The sequence below is a fragment of the Falco biarmicus genome, chromosome 8 (genome assembly GCF_023638135.1).
Source record: "Falco biarmicus isolate bFalBia1 chromosome 8, bFalBia1.pri, whole genome shotgun sequence".
NCBI classification, from domain to species: domain Eukaryota; kingdom Metazoa; phylum Chordata; class Aves; order Falconiformes; family Falconidae; genus Falco; species Falco biarmicus.
This window is the reverse complement of record NC_079295.1, coordinates 65,389,981-65,409,091: the sequence shown is the minus strand read 5'-3', so window position 1 is coordinate 65,409,091 and position 19,111 is coordinate 65,389,981. Positions and strand designations below refer to the sequence as shown.

The window sequence follows — 19,111 nt, the reverse complement described above, 5'->3', positions numbered from 1 at the left end:
GCATAGCTTCTCTCAATGGGCACGAGCCGAGCTGCCTGATACTAACAATCTGCAGTCTCTATTCAGGTTAGCGGAGAGGAAGAATTTAGTAAGATTAGCTTAGTAAGTAAGAATAGAAAATGAACAGAAAACCCACAATCCTGCTATGAGAAAAACTGCTTGAAGGGGGAGATGCTAGCTTTTCCTGCAGCATACAGGCACCTTCCACACACCCTCTGTAGCACAGAAACAAAGACACAAGCTCTTGACCCATATCACGTTTTTCAAACGAGGGCTCCGCAGAGCTTTCAGCAGCGTGGCAGCTCCACGGGCCAAAGCCCCTGCACTGTGGCCGCAGAGAGCCATGGCGTCCTGAGTTTCTGCAGCAAGCTCATGCCTTGCCACTGTCGCTAAGCGCATTCAGCCACACAACCTATTTCCTCGAGCAAAAAGCTGGAACGGTACAGTGCGGTGTCACCTGAATGCAGACTCTGGTACGTAACATTTTACTGTCCTGCAAAAGCTGCTGTAAGATTGCAAGGGCAGGACGTCACTTCAGACTGCTGTGTGGGTCCACCCGGGCAGCAGGGCATGCTCTTCTGCTCAGGGGCTGGGGTGCAGGCTGGGGTGCAGCAAGGATAAACGATTGCTACTGCCTGTTCCTGCTCAAGGCAGCCTCATTTTCCTTCGGCCATACAGACGAATCACTTCAAGGCTGGAAGAAAGAGATTCTCATTCCAAGACCCCCACTGAAAAGGAATTATGCCAAAATTATACAGGTTGCCTGTAGGGCAACATCCTATATAAGAAGCATAAGCACAAGAACAGGACTTCTAAGGATTAATAGTCTAGTTAGGAACTTAGAAAACTCCTCTGGCTAGAAACCAGACACAGAAGGCTACAAGTACCTTACTCTCCATTGCAAAAAGTCATCAACATTCACTGAATAATGAACTCCAAATTGTGAAGCACAAGATAATGTATTGATCTCAAGTAATACTCAAAGTTACTGTAACCTCCACACTAATAAAATGCCAGACTGAAGAAATACTGACCACCAGACTGACATAAAACAAAATACGAAGCTTTAGGAAGGGTGGGGGAATTGCATCCTAAGGCTAACTCAGTTACATAATGCAATTATGGTGTGCAATAATAGGTGCTTCAAAATTCTGATATAAAAGAAATCTCAGGTTCCAAGCTAAAAATGTCAACAATTCCAGAATAGGCTGTTCTATAACCCAGCTCTACTACTTCTTGCTGCAGAACATAAGTTGATTTAAAAAGCACAAGGTTTTCAAGTCCTGTTCTATACAGAATTTGGAGGCTTCTCCACAATGTGCTGCTTTCAAATGGCAGGAGTGGCATAATTACATTATCAGTGTAACTTACACTCTGTAAGGCCCAATCGTGTGAAACAAAGAGCCATTTACATAAATCTTTCGCTAAATAGCAGGCTCTATTACCCCAGTATTTAAACAGAAATAGACTCAATTTTCTATACTGCACAGTAAAAGAAATAACATTACTAGTCTATAAGCAGATGTAACAGCTAAGAGAGTCTAACAGCCACAAAAATAGTGTTTCCAGCCAGCCACGGCCTCCCTGCAAGGTTTCCATTCCCTGGGGACACCAAAGTTAACAGCACTACAGAACAGAGCTCGCAGCCTGGCTGGTATTTCAGCCTGCAGTAACCCAACTCCGAACCCTGCTGCCCAGCACCAGAGGCACAGGACTCCCAGCCCCATCCAAAGGGCTCCCACCAGCCCAAGCGCTTCAGCACTGCCCTGTCCTTGCCCAAGTGTGCAAATGCACATTGCCCTGCATCACCTCTCCTGCTAAGCAAGGGCACGGGGCAGGCACAGCTGTCACTGCCAGCAGTCACATGTAACACCGGCTCCAGCATCCTCATCCCTACCATCCCCAAATCCCCAACTGTGTCAGGCCGCAGGACTGAGCAAGCACTTCCGAAATTCAGAACTGCCAGAAGAGAGGTGGCTACTACTGTGCTGCTAACCTGGGTTGGGCCCAACAACGGCAGCTTCCCACCACGCTGCCGAGCACACAACTGCTGGCCATGCTCCGCAGGGCACGCCTGCACCAGGAGAGTGGGCTCAGGGTGCTGGGACAGGGACGGGCTGCCCACCCGCTCTCGCCACACATCCCTGGGAGCAATCAGGGCACACCTACTGTCCCCACAGCCCGCACCTGCAAACCAGCACCGGAGAGGGTGCCAGGAGCACCAGGCTACAAGCTGAGAGGATGGCCAGCAACTGCTGGGCAGAATCCGGCCAGGGTGTCGTAGGGCAGCTCTCCTGCCTGCTGTTAGGGCAGCAGGGCAGACAGGCCAACGAGCCTAAACCTCTTCACCGCTTGAGCAGAAACACCCAAGGCTGTTCCCGCATCGCCGACGGCACCGGCCGAGGAGGGAATGCCATCTCGTGGTGCTGCCTGCAAGCGCATGGCACGGGCAGCGTGTGGGCAGCGGTGCGGGCAGCGGCAGGGGCTCCGCCTGCCCCCCAGCTGAGGCAGCGCTCCTCGGCCCCAGCCCCCAGCCTGGCGTGTGCCAAGCTGCAGAAGGGTCCCACCCCAGGGGACCAACACGACCCTCTTGTTGTTCTGGAAAGGCACAGGTGAAGGAAAGCCACGGGGCCTGACCATCGGATAGAGGAGCGCATCTTACCCCTCCGCCTGCTTAGGTACAACCTTCACACCTTGCCTTCGACCTTCACACCTTGCCTTCATCAAATGCATCCCTGGCTGCAGCCGACCTGGCTCCTGTATCTCAGACTGCACCTGGGGAAGTAAGTGCCGAACACTGTAACACAAAATGCTCTACTTCTATGAAAAAGGAAGTTACCCAGGCGAAGTGCACATATTTTGAAAAAACTGAATAATTCCAATGAGTTCCTGTAGTAAATTTCTTTCCAGACTGATTTGCCCATCTTAAAGACATTCCTCCTCCATCACACTAAGAGGACCTCAAGCAAATCAGTGACAGCAGAAGCCACAAAGCTGACTTTGCCTTTAAGCTATCCATAGCTTTGAGATGACTTTTTTCTATCCTAGCTGCCAGTCATGAGTGTTTCCTGAAGATATCAGAGCCCATTTTACACATGTGGCGTGGCAAGCATGGTGCCAGCAGACAGCAGTTTGGAAGCACGAAGACCTCCGTACCCAGAAAGCCCTCAGCACCGCAGCACGGAGGTACCCGAGAGGGTACAGGGTTATCCCTCAATTCACCCCAACAGGAACTGACGTACTTCATTCTCCACTTGCAAAAACCTGGCAATTAAAATTAAAGAATTCTTGTGCTTGAGCTCATTCGTTCTTGCTGCAAACATATTGACTGTTTTCTACAAATAACAAGCAGAACTAATTGCATATAGTCATTATTCTGAATCCAAGGAATTAAGAACTGCACATACCTTTCCAAACTAGAACATGTACGCTCATTTATCAAAAGCAGCAGTTCCTAACCACAGCAATGTTTCTTAGAAGTTATTTGAGGGAAATAGCAGGCCTCTAAAAGCAGCAGAGTGTTTAGAAGCAGAGAGGAATCACTGCAGGTTACACATAATGATTTGTATAAAAATGACATATTTCAAAGCAATGAAGGGCTGGTTTTACATGCAAGATCAAATGGAGCCCACATAAATCAAAATCACAGCCTCAAAGTCTTGCGAAAAATAATAATATTTGAATTCAAAAATATTCTGATTCTTTCTTTTTTAACTGCAAGGAAATGAAGCAGTGACACTGCAAAATCAGCTAAACCTTTCCAGATTCCTCCACTTTGTTATTGGTTTGGGAAAGTGGTAATAGTGAATAAATGTAAATAAATAAATTAAAAAGTCTAGCAAACCTACTGCACGGATTACCTGCTGTGATACAGATCAATAAATACAAAAGCCTTTCAGATACAATTATTTCAAATACAAATCAATTTGTCATGTTTGATTTACAGTTCACAGGCTCACTTTAAAACATCACCTGTGCTAACCTAAAGGCCACGCCAGCAGAACCTGCTGCCCATTCTAGCAGGCTCAGGCCCCTGGCACGGGACGACACTCCCCTTGGCTCCATACGCCACAAATGCCCAAAAAGCCTGGCTTTCTGCAGCTCTGCCTGGGGACTGGCCACACGAGCCCAGGCACATCAGGCAGGTATGACGGAAGTTAATGCCCCTACTTCCACCAGGATTTTTCCTCATCTATGTTGCAGATGCCCGAAAGGCTTACTTGGCAAAGCACCATCCTTCCGACCCATCCAATACATTCCTCAAGACCTCTGCCAGTGCCCATCCTCCCGCACCAACCATTTTCTCTAGAAACATGTGGCAAAGGCAGAATATTTTCTCTAGCATATTTCTGAACTGACATACAAGAACATATACCCCAATATCTGTAGCAGGCTATCCACCTGATTACCACCTATCTCTCACTGATTCTACGTAATGAAACCGGAGGACGTATAAGAGCATGTTTCTAGAGAAGCTGGGTGTAATTCCGCTGCAGAGTGCAGGGATGTTTTAAACCTAACCTCATAACCTGAGAGATGCACAAGCCCACAGTGACACTTTCCACAGCCTTGAGTGGCTTCTCTGCTCCATCCTCATACGTTGCAGCTGATACACAAAGCGCCCCAGTCGAGGCAACACATGGTCTTGGTGGCACAAACACGCCCTTGAAGAACCCTGACTGCTTTGGCATCCTCTTGAGAGCACGTCTGGTTGCACCTTCCCACACTATTTTGCAGCACAACAACATTCAAAGGTTCAACCTGCAGAGTCACAACAGAAAGAACAAGAGCAGGAGGCCTGAAGTCAATTCTTAACGACAGCATTTATGAGTAACTATGGCAATTATTTTTTCAATCATATCAAATTCCCGGTTAAAAGCATGTGATGCACTTTGCTGCCACACACAAATGAGGATTATTTTAACCTTTCTGCTCTGCGCTTCTGGCTGTCATAATTAACCTCACTATTCACCTCCAACTGCCCTCCTCAAGTCATATGAAAGTATACTACAGAATACAATTTCCATTTGCACTTCTATTTTGGTTCAAATCTTTCACAATGAAAAAGCATTAACTCTGCTTCTCCTCTCACCTTTAATTGCCAAACACTCAAGAAAATCAGCAAAAGGTGGCCCTGCTTCCACTTTTCCATGTGAGTTTGGAATTTTCAAATGAGTATTTCAGAGCACATCCATTGGTTAGCCATAGTGTGGCAGTCTAAACTACATGGTTAGCAAATTTGACTGCCCAAGCTTGCCAGATATATAGCTCAGGATTTCTGCAGCAGGGTGAGAGGGGAAAAAAAAAAAAAAGACTTTTTTGCCTTTTTGGTTTTTGGCGGTTTTTAAGGAAAACCTTAAATACATCTTTGCACAGTCCTACTCTAGGGCAAAAAAATCATAGCTGTAGATGATTAACAGAAACCAAAGAGAAACAGAAAGACTCCAGACTAAGCATCTTTGTCTATATTTACTGTTCAAAGTTCTGGCTAGTGGGGATATTTTGGGGTTTTCCTTTGTAAAAGAATTTCACATACATGACAGTTTGATTTTCAGAACAGGGCATGGCACCACTACAGGGATCCAATTCCATTTTGTACTGAGCCATCAAGCATCAGAAAAAAACCAGTCAATCAATTAAAACAAAAACATGCTACCACATCTTTTAGAGATTCACGTTATCGGTCATTTCCTCATGAGATGGACACTGAAGACAAGTGGCTGACCCCACTGAGATCCTGTGCAGAAGCCTGGTGACTTCAGCAAGCCCAATGTTGTCTTTACAGGCTTTCAGCAAACAGGAAAAACTTGTTAGAAGTGCAACATATGTTCTCCAGTCCTACCCTACCCATAAAACCAATCCAGTTTTCAAGGATGTGACAATTCTTAATAAAAAGTTACTTAGCACAGGGCACTCTCTGCCTCCCTGTGCCCAGGGTGGCTGCAGCAGAAGCAAGGATGCACACCACAAGTCGTCATGGCACTGCTGATGAATTAAGAGTCACTGGGACTACCTCAGCTGCAAGTAAGCATGTGGGGCTCTGCTCCACCACCACACCAGCTGGGGCTGCCTCAGGCATCCTCACCGCAGCGCAACACCAGGCAGGTTCAGCTCAGTTCTGCTGTGCATCAGTCGCACAGCCGCCCAGGTGCCAGAGTTGGCTGTGCATCTTGCGAGCAGGGACACGCCAGGTTCCTCTCGGCACTGCCTTTGTCAAAGCCAGACCTCCGTTAACATGAGATGGAGAACTGGCAGCTGGCTGAAACAAAACAAAGCAAAACAAAAAAAATACTCCTTCCTTGTGCTTTAAGTTGTTGCATCAAGGATGAATTTAGCCCAAAGTCAGCATTTGTTTAAACACCTTGTCCGGCTGAGAACATTCACAAACCCATGGGGTTTTGTGCCAAGGAACACCCTGCACAACACAGCAGCTTACATCTATCCTTAATGTTTAAACACACGTGGCCAAAACAAAGATTATGGAGCCCACTCTATTCTTCACCCTGGTGTTCACAAAAAACAGTCACAGCTAGAGGGCAAAAGCCTAGCATCAGCTTGTAATAAGGATTAGAACTCACGCCTATCTCTACGCTGCTGTTCAAAGGAAAACACCAGCAAAAAGGGCAGTTTTGATGCACAGCTTGGAGCTCGGGTCTGAGGGGCAACAGTGCTCACAAGGAAAATTTAGCAGGATGCTGTTTTGCTAGGATGCAACACAGAAACGCTCTTTACCTGCCATTAACACCGCCTTCTGTCACTGCAAAACATTTTCATTTTAAAGCCTACTAAAAAGCATAGGGATTGTTGCACTACTAGGCCAAAAGCCATACTGCACCAAGCCTCAGCGAAGGGGTCAGCATTCTGCAAGGACAGAAAACTAGAATTCATTTCTACTGATCCGATCTTTCTTTCAAACAGATCCCAGCCACCACGGCAGAGCCGCTGGAAGGGCAGGTGCTGCTGTGCTGGCTGTGCGCACCCCTTGTACCACAGGGCAGCCGTGCCAGATCCCCGAGTCCGTCACAGCTCACAGACTCGCACACAACACCAGCGGAGCAGAGCCTGTGGCAGCAGGCAGGATTTGCTGGCTTTCTTTACTGCATCGAAGTCCCTCTTGCATGTTTTGGCCACACCACGCTCTGCAAGCAGCAGCTGGGCTGTTCCTGGCCAAGAAAGGCCACCTGCTTTTCACCACTGCCATAGCACTGCCCATCCTGTCCTCCGCACTGGGGCCAGCACCATCCCCGACGAACACCACCAGGGGCAAGGCTGTGGGACCCACGCCGGGCACCCTGGGGTACCAGGCAGCAAAAAGGAAACCGCTCCGCTCTGGGACTCGGATGCAACTGATGCGCAACCAACGCCTCGGGCACAGAAATGCGGGTTTTCATCTAAGCATAAAGAAAAAGCTCTGATAAAGAGGAAATCCAAGCTTTCAGCTTCAGGAAGGGCCAGCACATGCACAACGCCCCAAAGCAGGACCTGCATGAAGGCTCATCGAGCCCTGCCCCTCCTGCACATCCTGCTCACCCCACACACCCCGCACACCTCGCACAGCCCCGCACACCCTGCTCACCCGCACACCCCGCACGCCCAGCCCGGGCCAGCTGCCGCCGCTGCGGTAGCACAAAGCAGCCTGGCGGCTTTCTGCGGCCCGGCCCCGCTCCGGCGCGTTGCCCACGCCGGTTTACTCTCCCACTGACAGGATTTACGGTTTTCCACGCGGCCGCCGCGCCACAAAGGCCGCTGAAGAGAGAACGGGGCGGAGCCGGAGCTTAAGGCGGCAGCCAGAGCCGGGCAGGGGGCCCCGGAGCGGGCGCAGCCCGCGGCCCGGCCCCGCCGCCGCCGTGAGGCGCTCCTGCAGACCGGCAGCGTCCGCGGAGGCGGGGCCGGGCCCGTTACCTTGCGGAGGTAGCTGGCCACCACCTGCTCGAAAGGGTACCGGTACACGCGGTGCACCTTCACCGTCACCCCCATGGCGGGTCCGGCCCGGCCCCGCTGCTGCCCGCCCCGCCCCGCGGGCCCGCCGCCGGCCTGTCCCGCCCCGCCACCATCTTGTGTGCGGCCGGCGGCCGCCTCGGGCTGCCCGGTGGGGCTTCCGCGGGCCGCAGCAGCATCCCCGGGCCGGGCCCGCACCGTTGGGCTCCGTGGGGTGCCCCGCGGCACAGCGTCGCCACAGCTCGTGGGACCATTTAGGCTGGAAAAGGAAAAGATGAAGCCCAGCCACAAACCCAGGGAAGGAAGAGAGCGCATCCGCCGCACCGCGGCCTTGGTGCCTCACAGCGGGCCTGGGCCTGCCTGCAGGCCATGGCGATGGCCCGGAGCAGTGGTGGCCCTGGGCAAGTCTGTTCTCTTGACACTGCTTTCCGAGCCGGAGGACACACGGGCAGCGCTGCCTGGGCGGCCAGCAAGGGCTGTGGCTGGGATCGCGCCTCAGGCCTTGGCCCTGCTGGAGCTGCAGCCCCAGACCCGCGGGGCCAAAATCCAGCAAAGCAGTAAAAGTAACCCATAGCCTTGACGCGATGCTTTAGGAAAGCTCAAACCTTTGTTTCACATGAAACAAGAGAGCGTTTATTGGGCAAATTGAGTCAGTGTATTAGCAAAAATAAAATGAGCACATTGAAGCGGAGGGAGCAAATCCAGGTGGTGCTGCTGGGATCGCGTCTGCTTGCAGCCCAGCCCTGACGCTGTATGTGGACAAGTGCCATGGCCCCCAGCCCGCTGGGCCAGCAGGACACCAGGCTACACTAGGGAAAGCACAGCTGGCTGCCAGCATCGCCACAGGGACGTGTCGGGATCGATGGGAATAGCTGACACACCAGGAGGAGTAATGGTGGTTGAGACATAATTACCAAAGAACAATAAATACTGATTTTATAAATGGGTATTTGCATCTAGTTTAATTGTAAACAGTAAACTATCAGGCAACAACTTTGCCTGGTAGCTTTTTCTTATCTTAAGCCAGCAATTTTAAACAAGCCAAACAAACTATGAGATCAAACAGGTCCAATTTGAGGGAAGAGATCCGCTTGACAACAATTTCTGATTTGTGAGGTCTCGCCTGCCCTCAATGAATACCTCAGGGACTACATTTTTTTGTATTGCAGATCCTGATAGGATAAATGCAGCCAGCCAAGTATCTGCTCTGGATTTATGCACATTTTCTGAAAAATAAACCCTCAGTACCCACTGAACAATTTCAGTAGGAGACATAGAAGTCTAAGACTTAAAACAGCATTATTTCTAATAATTTAAGTTTTTGTAGAGAAATCTTATAACCTACCATAGGAAAACAAACTTGGCCATAAACTACCCTGTGTAAGCTTGCAACCTCAGCACGAAGTACATGTGAGCAGTCTCTTACCTCATCAGAGTCTCAGAGGCAATGTGCAAGTTAAGGCTGCATTAACATTACTTACGAATATAAAATGAAACAGGTTAATACTTTGGGAAAAAAATAGTTTCCCCTGTTTGCCTCAATTCCTTGAATCCCCTGTGTTCTCTGCCACCAGTGGCAGCCTGCAAAGTATCCCCATATCATTGCTTCACCTCAACTAATTACAGTTTACCTTCTGCAGATTACAAAACGGGATTAATATTAAGCAGCAGAAGTCCTGCTCACCATCAGCCTGATCCTGAAAAATGCTGAGCATCGTACAGGGGAATTTTGGTTCAGCAGTTCCTCATAAGTAAGCTGAAAACTTAATAACCACTATCTATAACAATAAATTATTGTTCATTTTTTTATAGCTCCAGGTTCAGAAAGGGTTTTCAATTTTCCCCATGAATCAGACCTCAAAGGAGTCATTGTGTCCACTAAAGCAGATATAAGAGTCGGCAAAATCTTCAGGAAATGCTTGTGACACTGCAGGGAAAGTAAAGAGTTAACTGCAAAAAACAGTGTAATTTTAAAACATTCAGCAAATTAAAACCATGGGGAGGCACTGCTTTGCTGTTGTCATTACAGACTTTACACCCTGACACATTACTGACGTGCCCAGACTGCACCTACTTCTGCTGCTTTTAATGATGTTACTGGAGTGCCTGGTGGGTCAGGACCTGGCTGTGCCGGGCACCAAACACCTGACTGAGGGCTAGTGCCAGCAAATTCAGGCTGGGTTCCAGATGCCAGAGACATTTACAGAGGTGCTTAATTTCCAAACGCTGATAATTTCCTCTACTGTCAGGGGATATGCTCACCATGCAGACACTGGGATCTGGCCTGATTTGAAAGTTAGACAGGTGTATGTAGCAGGCAAGAGGGACAGTCAGTAGCAGAGGTGTGGTGGTGAGATATGTATCATGTGCCTTTCCCTTGTCATTATAGTGAGGCTGCTTGAAGGTTAAATAAACCAGTTTTTAACACAATATTGCTGTGGTGCCTGTAGCCTGCTGCAGGGGTGGCAGTCCTGGTCAGGCAGCGCAGATCTGGCAGGGCTGCAGGCCTCTCTCGTTGCAAGCTGGACATCGGAGAGCCCTGTAGGACTCTCTGAATCTGTTTGCCAGCATTGAAAACTTGCTTCCATGGCACAGTGAGCAAGGAGCTGAGCCTGACCCTTTACACTGGGAACAACCATGTTCAGCATCCCCTTCCTGAAAGAGACAGACCACAAAAAGAAATCTGTTACTGGATATCAGACACCAAAGTCAGCAGCCTACCTGAAAGAGGGAAATCCTGTCTTCTGGTCTTTTAAGTAATTGTTGCTCCTGACATGCCACTCTCATGATAACGTTCAGCTCTGTACAGCAAGATATTCAAGAAAAAGGCCCCTGTATATCTGGGTACAAGCTGTGGATACTTCTAGAAAATGAGAAGTTAATGTGACTGCGCTTATGACACAATTCATCTTTCTCCTCCTGCAAGGGTCCACATAGCTCCACCCATATTCCTGTCATTTCTTAACACATCCATCTTCTCAGCTCTGTATCCTCAGTTTTGAGTTTCATTTCTTCAAGCATTTCTTCTCACCCTCCCCCCCCCCCCCATCCCTCATCACAGACAAACACAGCTTCTTTCAAGCTGTCCCTAGTGCCTGCAACTCTTCCCCCGGGGTGCCAGACAGCCTCTTTCAAATCTCATCTTAAAATTCACTGCTTCCACTGAGCCCACAAATTATTAAATATCTGCATCAGAAGAACGTAGTAGCATGGCATAGGTTTGTCCCTTTGATGTCAGGTTCAGAGTCCTGCATCATTCCTCTGCAGCAGTTCTACTTTACATGGCACTAGAGAATGAGGTTTTAACTAAGGTATAGGCAGCTGGTGCCAGATATGCTTCATGTTGGTGCCTACTTATAAATTTCATAGTCCAAATTAATTGACTTCTCAGAAGAATAACCTTACTGTGACTTGGTCATCTTTAAATGAATGTTCATAATACCAGTGTATACAAAGTCCAGAAGTATTCTAAAAAAAATAATAATATCATAGTTTTAGGACCTTCAGGTTTTACTTTTTGTTCCCCAGACATCAAGGAGAACGGAAGTACATTGCTGAGTTTTCCAAGGTTAACAGATTTCTCTGGAATGTTGCCTTACAGGAGCTGTTGTCCTTCTCCAAAGCACGCTGCTCCAGTGAGGGCGACTGGAGGAAGACAGTTACCTTTTGAAGGTCCTTTCTGACATATTCCTCCAAAAGTCAGAAGTGATTTTTTGATGACTCTGATATCTGCTGATAGATGGGGTGAATCTTGGCTTTTACATTAAAGCTCTCTTTCTGAAAATCAAGTTTATTTCAAAACTGACAGAGGCCAAAATGCCTACTTAGTTTCTCATGGCTGTTTCCAGTTTTCATGGGGTGTTTGTGCAGGTGAGCCATAAGCAAGGCTGCTGGTTGCAGACAGACTGAGGCAACCTGTACTCGGCACAGGTTGGTCTCAGATCTGCAAAACTGTAATACTTTGCATTTGCCCTGCACGACATTATGTTTTGTGGGATCAAATTATGGTCAGACTAATTTGGATTCTGACCAACAAAGACTAACCCATGAGAAAACAAGTGGAAGGCACAATCTTATTTCAGCTGATATTAAAATTTTAGCCTCCAGCAGTCTCAACCACAGAGCAGCTGTGTTTAGCCTTGTCAGGCTGGAGAGACTCCGGCCTGCTCTTATTCCACTGGGAGATGGCAATGAAGGATGGACCTCAGCCAAACTGCATAAATGTCAGTGATCTCCAGGGAAAGAATCAAGTGGGAGGCATGAGCATCTGGAAACACAGCAGCTGTCCCCAGAGCACAAACTGCAGTGCAGCATTGATTGGTTATCTCCCGAGTGGAAAGAGGAGCAAAGTGATGCTTTAAACCCAAATTTAGTTAAGTGCCAGATACAGATGGGCCTTGGGTGGGAATACTCAGTGGCCTGACTAGGGCTGAAAGACCCAAAAGCCTTAGGCAAAAAAAACCACTTCCCATTTTCTCTTACCTGCACATACTGGTTGCAGGCAAAATTTTTGTCAATGTCTTTTCTATGTCCACCACCAAATCTTTCTTTCCTTTCCCGGTATATGAAGGTCCAGTCATTTATTCCCTCAGTCTGGATGAGTCTTCTCATGAGCTCTCTCTGGTCCATTGGCGCACGGACGATTTTCAGGTTATTAGTGTAGATTATGATCTTGCCAAAATCTATAATTGGGGAAGCCTGTAGAAAGATTGTATCAGTGTCTCGCCTGTATAAATACACTCTGCAAACACTGATGATCCCTGGGCGTTTAGAAGATCCCCTTCACCCAATGATCTGCTCAGCTGGCTCTGCAGCACAAGCCAGCTCCCCAACACCACCCAGTGCACCAAGCAGAATGGCAGTGGAGACCCAGCCCTAATGGGCTATGGGATCAGACCAAAACGTTGGGTCAAGTCTTAGTAGCCTCACTTTAATGTTATGTTCTGGATGCGGAAAGCTTTCTGGAATGTAAATTCTCATTCTAACCCATATGCAAGAAAAAAAAAAAAAGAAAAAAAAAGGCAAAACTCCAAGACCAGTGGTGTTGGCATATATGGAGAAGCAACCTCCTCAGTGGGGACTAACCTACATTTCTATGAAAGCTGAGTAGTTGGAGTGCAGGCATAGAGAGGGGTTTTCATGTTTTTGGCCAGAAGTAGAAATTCCCCATGATGGTGACCTATTCTTCAGCCTATCAAAGCGTTTTTCAGATTTTAAAGAAAGCTTTTCTTTGAAATTTATTAATGCTGGCAAAAAGGTCAGATGATAAAAAAACCCCTCGTTATCTAATGCTGAATTGTGTTCCTAACAATGAGGAACCAGTCTAAATAACCATCTGTAGACACACTTGAATTTGTATTCTTTTCTAACGATTTTAAAGCTAAACTTGGTATGGTCAAACCTTTCTCTGAAAGCAGCATTTTGCTTACCTGGTCCCCTTTTCCCTTTGCACTAGGTATCCTATGGCAGTCACCATAGCCTGTTGTTTTACACACTCTTCATATTTCGCTCTGTTTAAGTACCCGTGTCAAGAAACTATGCAAAAGATGTTCTCCTGGGAAAATACCCTACCAGAGTCACATCTGCTGACATGAGATGGCTGATGGCTCTCCTGGCACTTGGGCACCTGCTTCTCTTTGGGGAGAAGGGGGGGGGGGGGGGGGGGGGGAGGCAGGTGAGCACAAACCCTCACTATTAGCAAAAGGCTTTAAAAGCCTTGTATTTGTTACACAGACATGGTGTCTCCACATACCAAACGCATGCTGATACAAAACAAAACCAGTACTGGATAGCATGATTACTCGAAGTATTTCTGGTTAGGGAAACTAGGGAAGAGATGAGCATTACCCAAGAATGCAGAACAAATTAATGGTGTGGATAAGATCACATTAGTGCTCTGCCTTTAGGCAGGAGAGATTCATTGTGGTTTGATATTTTCGGTTAAACTAGATGTCCAGTGTATCAGCTAAATATAGTTCTGATATCAGGCATCTGGGTTTCCTGTGTGCAACTGTGATCAGCACCAAGAACTAACAGACTTTTAAGGTACTCAAATCAAGGCCATAAAAAGCATTTTAAACTTTTTAAAGCACTTCAGTCTCTTTAGTTATGCAAGTGCCAGAGTGACATTCCTTATTTACCCAAAGACCACAACGGATGATGACACAACTTTCTTTATATCGCAGCAGTTGGTGTACCTGAGTGACCTCACACTTCCCTCTGGGGATACACTCAATTCTTGGCCTTTCTGCAAGCATCTGGGGCACCACCAGCAGACAGGCACTGCAAGACAGGGCAGGGGGGAGAAGGCAGATAGGGGACAAACAGATGAGGGGGGGGAAAACAGACCACAGGCTGACTTGTTTGCTGGCACTAGCTGCTCACTGTGCAGCCTGAACTGGAGCTGAATGAGCTGTCTCCCAGGCAAAGGCCAGGTACTGATTCAGCAAACCAGCTTGCCTCACACTGTTCTTCCTTTTTATCATCTTTTCTCTGAGCAGACTCGCATCAGGTTTTAGAAATCTACTTATTATATCAGTATAATGTACTCTATTTAGTTTGCATATCGGCGTGATGTGGCTGTGTTATCAATAGTGCTGATATGCCATCACTGTTACATGAATTGCTTAGTTGGTGCAGCTAGATTTGATAAAACCAAATAGCAGTAAAAGATACATAAATCTAATTTGACAGGATAAGAAAATGAACATAATCCCTGTGTATTAATCAATTTAACATCTATTACACACGTACTGTCTTTTTAGTAGGACTAAAGAGACACTTCTGTATCAATGACATTAATTATATGTCAACAAAATATCCAGCGAAACTAAGCCGGGAGTTTAAAAGTAGCCAAAGGGGAATTCTGACTTGCCAGAGGATGCCTAGCTCGGAAGCTCACTGGTATGCTGCTGCCGGTGGCACTAACCTTTTTGCCAGCTGAAGTCATGCAACTTTGATGTGTTAGATGTAACTAGTTAAGATAATACCCACCTTACATTTGACTGCTTTAGATGCGTTAGGATTACTATGCATAGATATTGATATATATGGCAATGTTATATCTTACTCTACAAAATGGAGAGATGTAAATCAATCCAGTGAGAAGACGGAGCACAGCTAGCTAGCAGATGCTGTTCACTTGCTGACTGCACTGCTGCAAAACACACAGATCCTGCCATTTGAAGAGTAAGCAGAACACAGAATTTGTGGGATAGAGGCTGAAGATTTACAAGATTTAAAATCCTGGACTGACAAAACTGAGTTTTATCTGAACAAGGTTCCAATTTGAGACTCCTGTTACCATATTACTATAACAGTTGTTTAGTCCAAAGTTGGTTTCCAAACAGTTTGACAGCCCTGGGCTGACATTACTTACCTTGCAAAGGCTGTCGCTAGACTGGTAGTCACTGAGGAGAGGTGAGTTACTGGTGAGACCATATTTCTTATCCTCTTTGAATATGCTGATCCGCTGGGCAGTCATCTTGGCTGTCGAGTAAAACCTGCTTTCTGGCATTTCCCCAGCCCCACAGAAATGGTCCCCTGGCTCGAAGCTGTGGCGCAGAAAGTGCCGAGTGCGCTCTTTGGCTGGGGGCTCGAGTGCCTGCCCATCTTCATAGACTTGTTTTAACACTCTACCACTGTAAGCTGATGATATTTTGAACCTCACTTTGCGGGGCCTTCCTTCATGCCGCTGATTGAGTTTCTTCTGGTGCTCATCCATTATTAGGATTTCAAGCTGCAGGTCCTGGAGATCAACAGCAAGAGCTTTGGGTCCAAAAGAAAACTCTCCCCAGCTTCTCCCAGCCACACAATGTATAATTCAAGGTTTCTAGTAGTCCCTCTCATCTTACAGCAAAACTGACACCACTGTATTAAATATTGATAGATATTCACAAAGAGAAAATATCGATGGTAGTGAAATATGAGGCAGGTTAGTGAATAGTGGATAGGCTGGCTTACCGCAAGAGGAAAGGGGTTAACTTGGGGAGGACAGAATTAAATAGGAAACTTTGCCCATGTTCTGAAACCATGGAAATGTTTCTGCTATGTGATGTGATAAGAACTACCCCAAATACACCATCCCAGCAGCTCTTCACAATTTTCTGACAAGGTGAGAAGTTAAAAAGACAGGTTCACAGAAAAAGCAATCCAGCTTCACAAATAGCAAAATGCGAATAATTCCTCTTCCATTCTTGCACCAAAGCCCCGAGAGTACAAAGCTCCATTTCATTTTGATCCAAATGTGTTCCTTTACAGGTTGGTGGAGATCTAATTAAGATTTTCTCTCTCTTTAGCTTTCAATCCCTATTTGTAATTCTTGCTGCCTTTTCAGGGCCTTTTGACCATTCTAGGTTTGCTTTTCATTTTTAAGACAGTCACCTACCGAGAGCCACCGAAGACCCAGCCCTCTGCTCATGTGCAGTCCTGTGCAGGCGCCCGGGGAGCATGGCAGTGCAGCCATTCTGATTCCAGTAGGCAAAGCAGCGGTTTGCAGAGGGGCTGAGCAGAAGGGATGGGGCCCCTGGCTACCCTGGGGAAGGGCCGTCTGCCTCCGGCAGGTCTCTGCTTGGTGCTGGTTACAGCCAGCCTCGCTCAGCCGCTGGCTGAGGGGCTTGAGTTCCTCGACACACACACAAACCTCCATCCTGATGGCAGTCACCCAAGTTACCGTCCCTTGACAGCTGTTGTTAGAGGTGCCTGCTGGTTATGGCGAAACTGATACCTCACCAGCGTGTGCTTTGTGACTGTCAGAGCGGGGCTCGCTCCCTGCACCATCCCCTGCTGCGCACGCAGGGCTTGGCTTTCCTTTTGAGGGAAAAAATGAAGAGTGTGTTTAGTGCAAAATGCATCAAGAGGGTAACTGCTGTCTGGGTTTTAAACATCTCCTGATACCTACTTGTACCAAGTACACGCAACAGGAGTAAAGTCTTTCAGGTGCCAAGATTTCAGTAAATTTCCACTATTAAATGCAATTTCATTGAGTGGGAACTTCAGCTTTCTGACTACATCCTGCCAAGGCTATGTTCTTTTAATTCAAACCTAGTGCTTTTAAAGATTAATATTGTCAATAGATTGATTTATTATATTTATTAAAAGTTTCTTCATTAAACACTAGGACAACAGTTTAGAAGGCTGTATATTAATAATACACCATATAGACCTTCCAACCAACCAGCCAGCCTTCAGGTGCCAAAAACAGTTTCTGTTGTGACAGACGTTGATTTTGCAGCTTCCTTGGGCTGCTGAAAGCCTCACTGTAAGTACACATAAAAGATGTATATTCCACCAAGAGAACATGCACGAACATGCCTGGGTAAACATACAGCCACAGATACGCCCTTTTCATTTCCAAAACACTATTATAATGTTCATGTCAGTCTCCTATCCTATCTCAAACAGGAGGATCTTGCATTACGTGAAAACTCTGATTTGCATGAATCAAACTCAGCTCATACTGCATTTTCTTGAGAAGCTTGATCTATCCCTTTCTCTTCTAACTCCTGTGTGAATCAGGCCTCAGCATTACTGCTTCTTCAAAGGTACACCAGCAGTCTTAATTTGACATAAATCATATTTTGTAAGATGCCTTAATTGGAGTTCATTTTCTTTTGATTAAGGGAACAATCAAACAGGAAATGAAGTTCAAAGCAGCAATGAGAGAACACAGCGCGAGCACCACTGCCGCCTTCCGCACTTGTAAGACAAGCAAAGCAACAGCCCATCCCAACCCATCCTTACAGTTACCTACGGCTGCTGTCAAAACACAGGAAATCTACCCTGGCCCTGTAATTTTCAGGTTAGAACCACCCCATCCTCTGCAGCACTATCAGCTGGATGTGCTGTTTACTTGAACAGCTCGGGGCTGCCTGCGCAGGGGAGACCCAGCCTTCTGCAGAAGTGCAGAGTCCTACAGCCACATGTTCCCCGTGTAAAGCCACGGTCAACGCACCAAGGCTGCTCGCCAGGCTTTGCTGCAGAGGGATTCCTCACTCACCTATGCACGCACTTCATTTTATGTCCCTGTACAGATAAATATTGCAAAGAAAAGATTTCTGAACAGCCTTTCTGCATTTGTTAGCTGTTCTGAACAACTTGGCTCGACCTTTCCACATTAAATATCCCAAACAGGGACTTTCCAGGTGGTGTTTCATGAGGCCATCTCCAAGGCCGTACCTGCCGCGTGCTGGGGGCAAGCGGCACAGCTGTGAGAGCTGGGTATCGGCGGGTGAAGGATGGATGGATGGTCTATGAGCAGCTTGACACTGCCTGCTACAGCCCTGCCGGCCTGGCAGCATTCATGCTGTTCTCGCGTCAGCATGGGTTTATTTCCCACAGCTAGCACAAATCTTCCTAATAATACAACAATGATCATTTTGCATTCAACAGTGAAATCATTAAGTTTCATGATCTAGATCATCACTGCACTGTGCTTTACCTCAGACTCTGTATTTTAATGACATCTGTCTTTCAAAACGGGCCCTCTCTTCGCTGTCCTCCCCATCTCAGGAAATACGAAGTGATTGTTGGAAGCGTGCTGGAGGCTCTGCAGAACAAATTGAGACAGCCCTTGCCCTAAGGAGTGTAACATGTTGGGTTAGATCTATTGCAACAAAGTAGGGTATGTACAAAAAAGGACAGAAAGAAAAGCTATTGTGAACTGGACTGTAAGGCTTTGAAGGCATGTTTCTACCTGCAAGTTTTGCTGAAAGATGTTTTGTTGTGTTTCACTCCCTTGGAGCAAGTACTACAATCCTCCTCAGGAAAGCACAGGGCAGGCAGTGCATCGGGATGGGGAAGAGCATTGTGGTTTCAGCTGCAGCAATGCCCAAACGCTTCAGTCCTACCCCACTGCTCACATAATTCTGAGCATGCACAGCATCAAAGTAAGATCTCTGGGTGACTGCTAGAGAGGAGAGAAAAAAAGGGGGCCTGAGACAGCATTAGGGGCTACAGAGAAGAGCTAGAGGTCATGGATAAGACAGCAGGTCAGATACGACAGAAGCAAAGGAGCAAAGCAAATGCTTGAAAGCAAGGACACAAGCATTACATTTGCCTCAGTGTGAGAGTAGCAAGCAGAAAGGTTCAGATCAGCAGGTCAAGAAGATTTTAGCTGATAATTTCAAGGAATTGGAGCAGGCTCTGTGTGTGCTGAAGAGGCCAACAAGTAAAA

General features: G+C 47.1%; 2 protein-coding genes across 22 annotated transcripts in view; both read right to left on the bottom strand.

Moving 5' to 3' along the window:
• PRELID2 (PRELI domain containing 2) overlaps positions 1–8,156 on the bottom strand; it is a 107,340-nt gene extending 99,184 nt beyond the window's left edge. For 2 of the 21 annotated variants that reach the window (XR_008823458.1, XR_008823459.1), the window contains exon 1: positions 8,137–8,154. Coding sequence is in view for 7 of the 21 variants with exons in the window: in XM_056348574.1 (XP_056204549.1) it covers positions 7,903–7,977 (75 nt within the window). In the remaining 14 variants the exon portion in view is untranslated. The other 19 variants (XM_056348565.1, XM_056348566.1, XM_056348579.1 and 16 more) reach the window with 15 other exon arrangements.
• Positions 8,157–8,269: 113 nt separating this feature from the next.
• Positions 8,270–18,467, bottom strand: GRXCR2 (glutaredoxin and cysteine rich domain containing 2). The gene is made up of 4 exons (XM_056348591.1): positions 18,377–18,467; positions 15,317–15,685; positions 12,421–12,636; positions 8,270–10,593 (listed from the first exon to the last, which is right to left on the bottom strand). Exons 2-4 carry the CDS (start codon positions 15,659–15,661, stop codon positions 10,414–10,416), a joined length of 741 nt encoding a protein of 246 aa, XP_056204566.1. The 5' UTR covers positions 15,662–15,685; positions 18,377–18,467; the 3' UTR covers positions 8,270–10,413.
• Positions 18,468–19,111: the final 644 nt, after the last annotated feature.

Bases quoted from the DNA above. Each gene is read 5' to 3' on its own strand.
- GRXCR2 (XM_056348591.1), bottom strand. From the start codon at position 15,661: ATGGATGAGCACCAGAAGAAACTCAATCAGCGGCATGAAGGAAGGCCC. The intron at 12,637-15,316 runs GTAAGTAATGTC...ATCTTTCTACAG, and splicing joins CTAGCGACAGCCTTTGCAAG to GCTTCCCCAATTATAGATTT. The intron at 10,594-12,420 runs GTAAGAGAAAAT...TGTCTCTTTCAG, and splicing joins CCTGCAACCAGTATGTGCAG to GAAGGGGATGCTGAACATGG.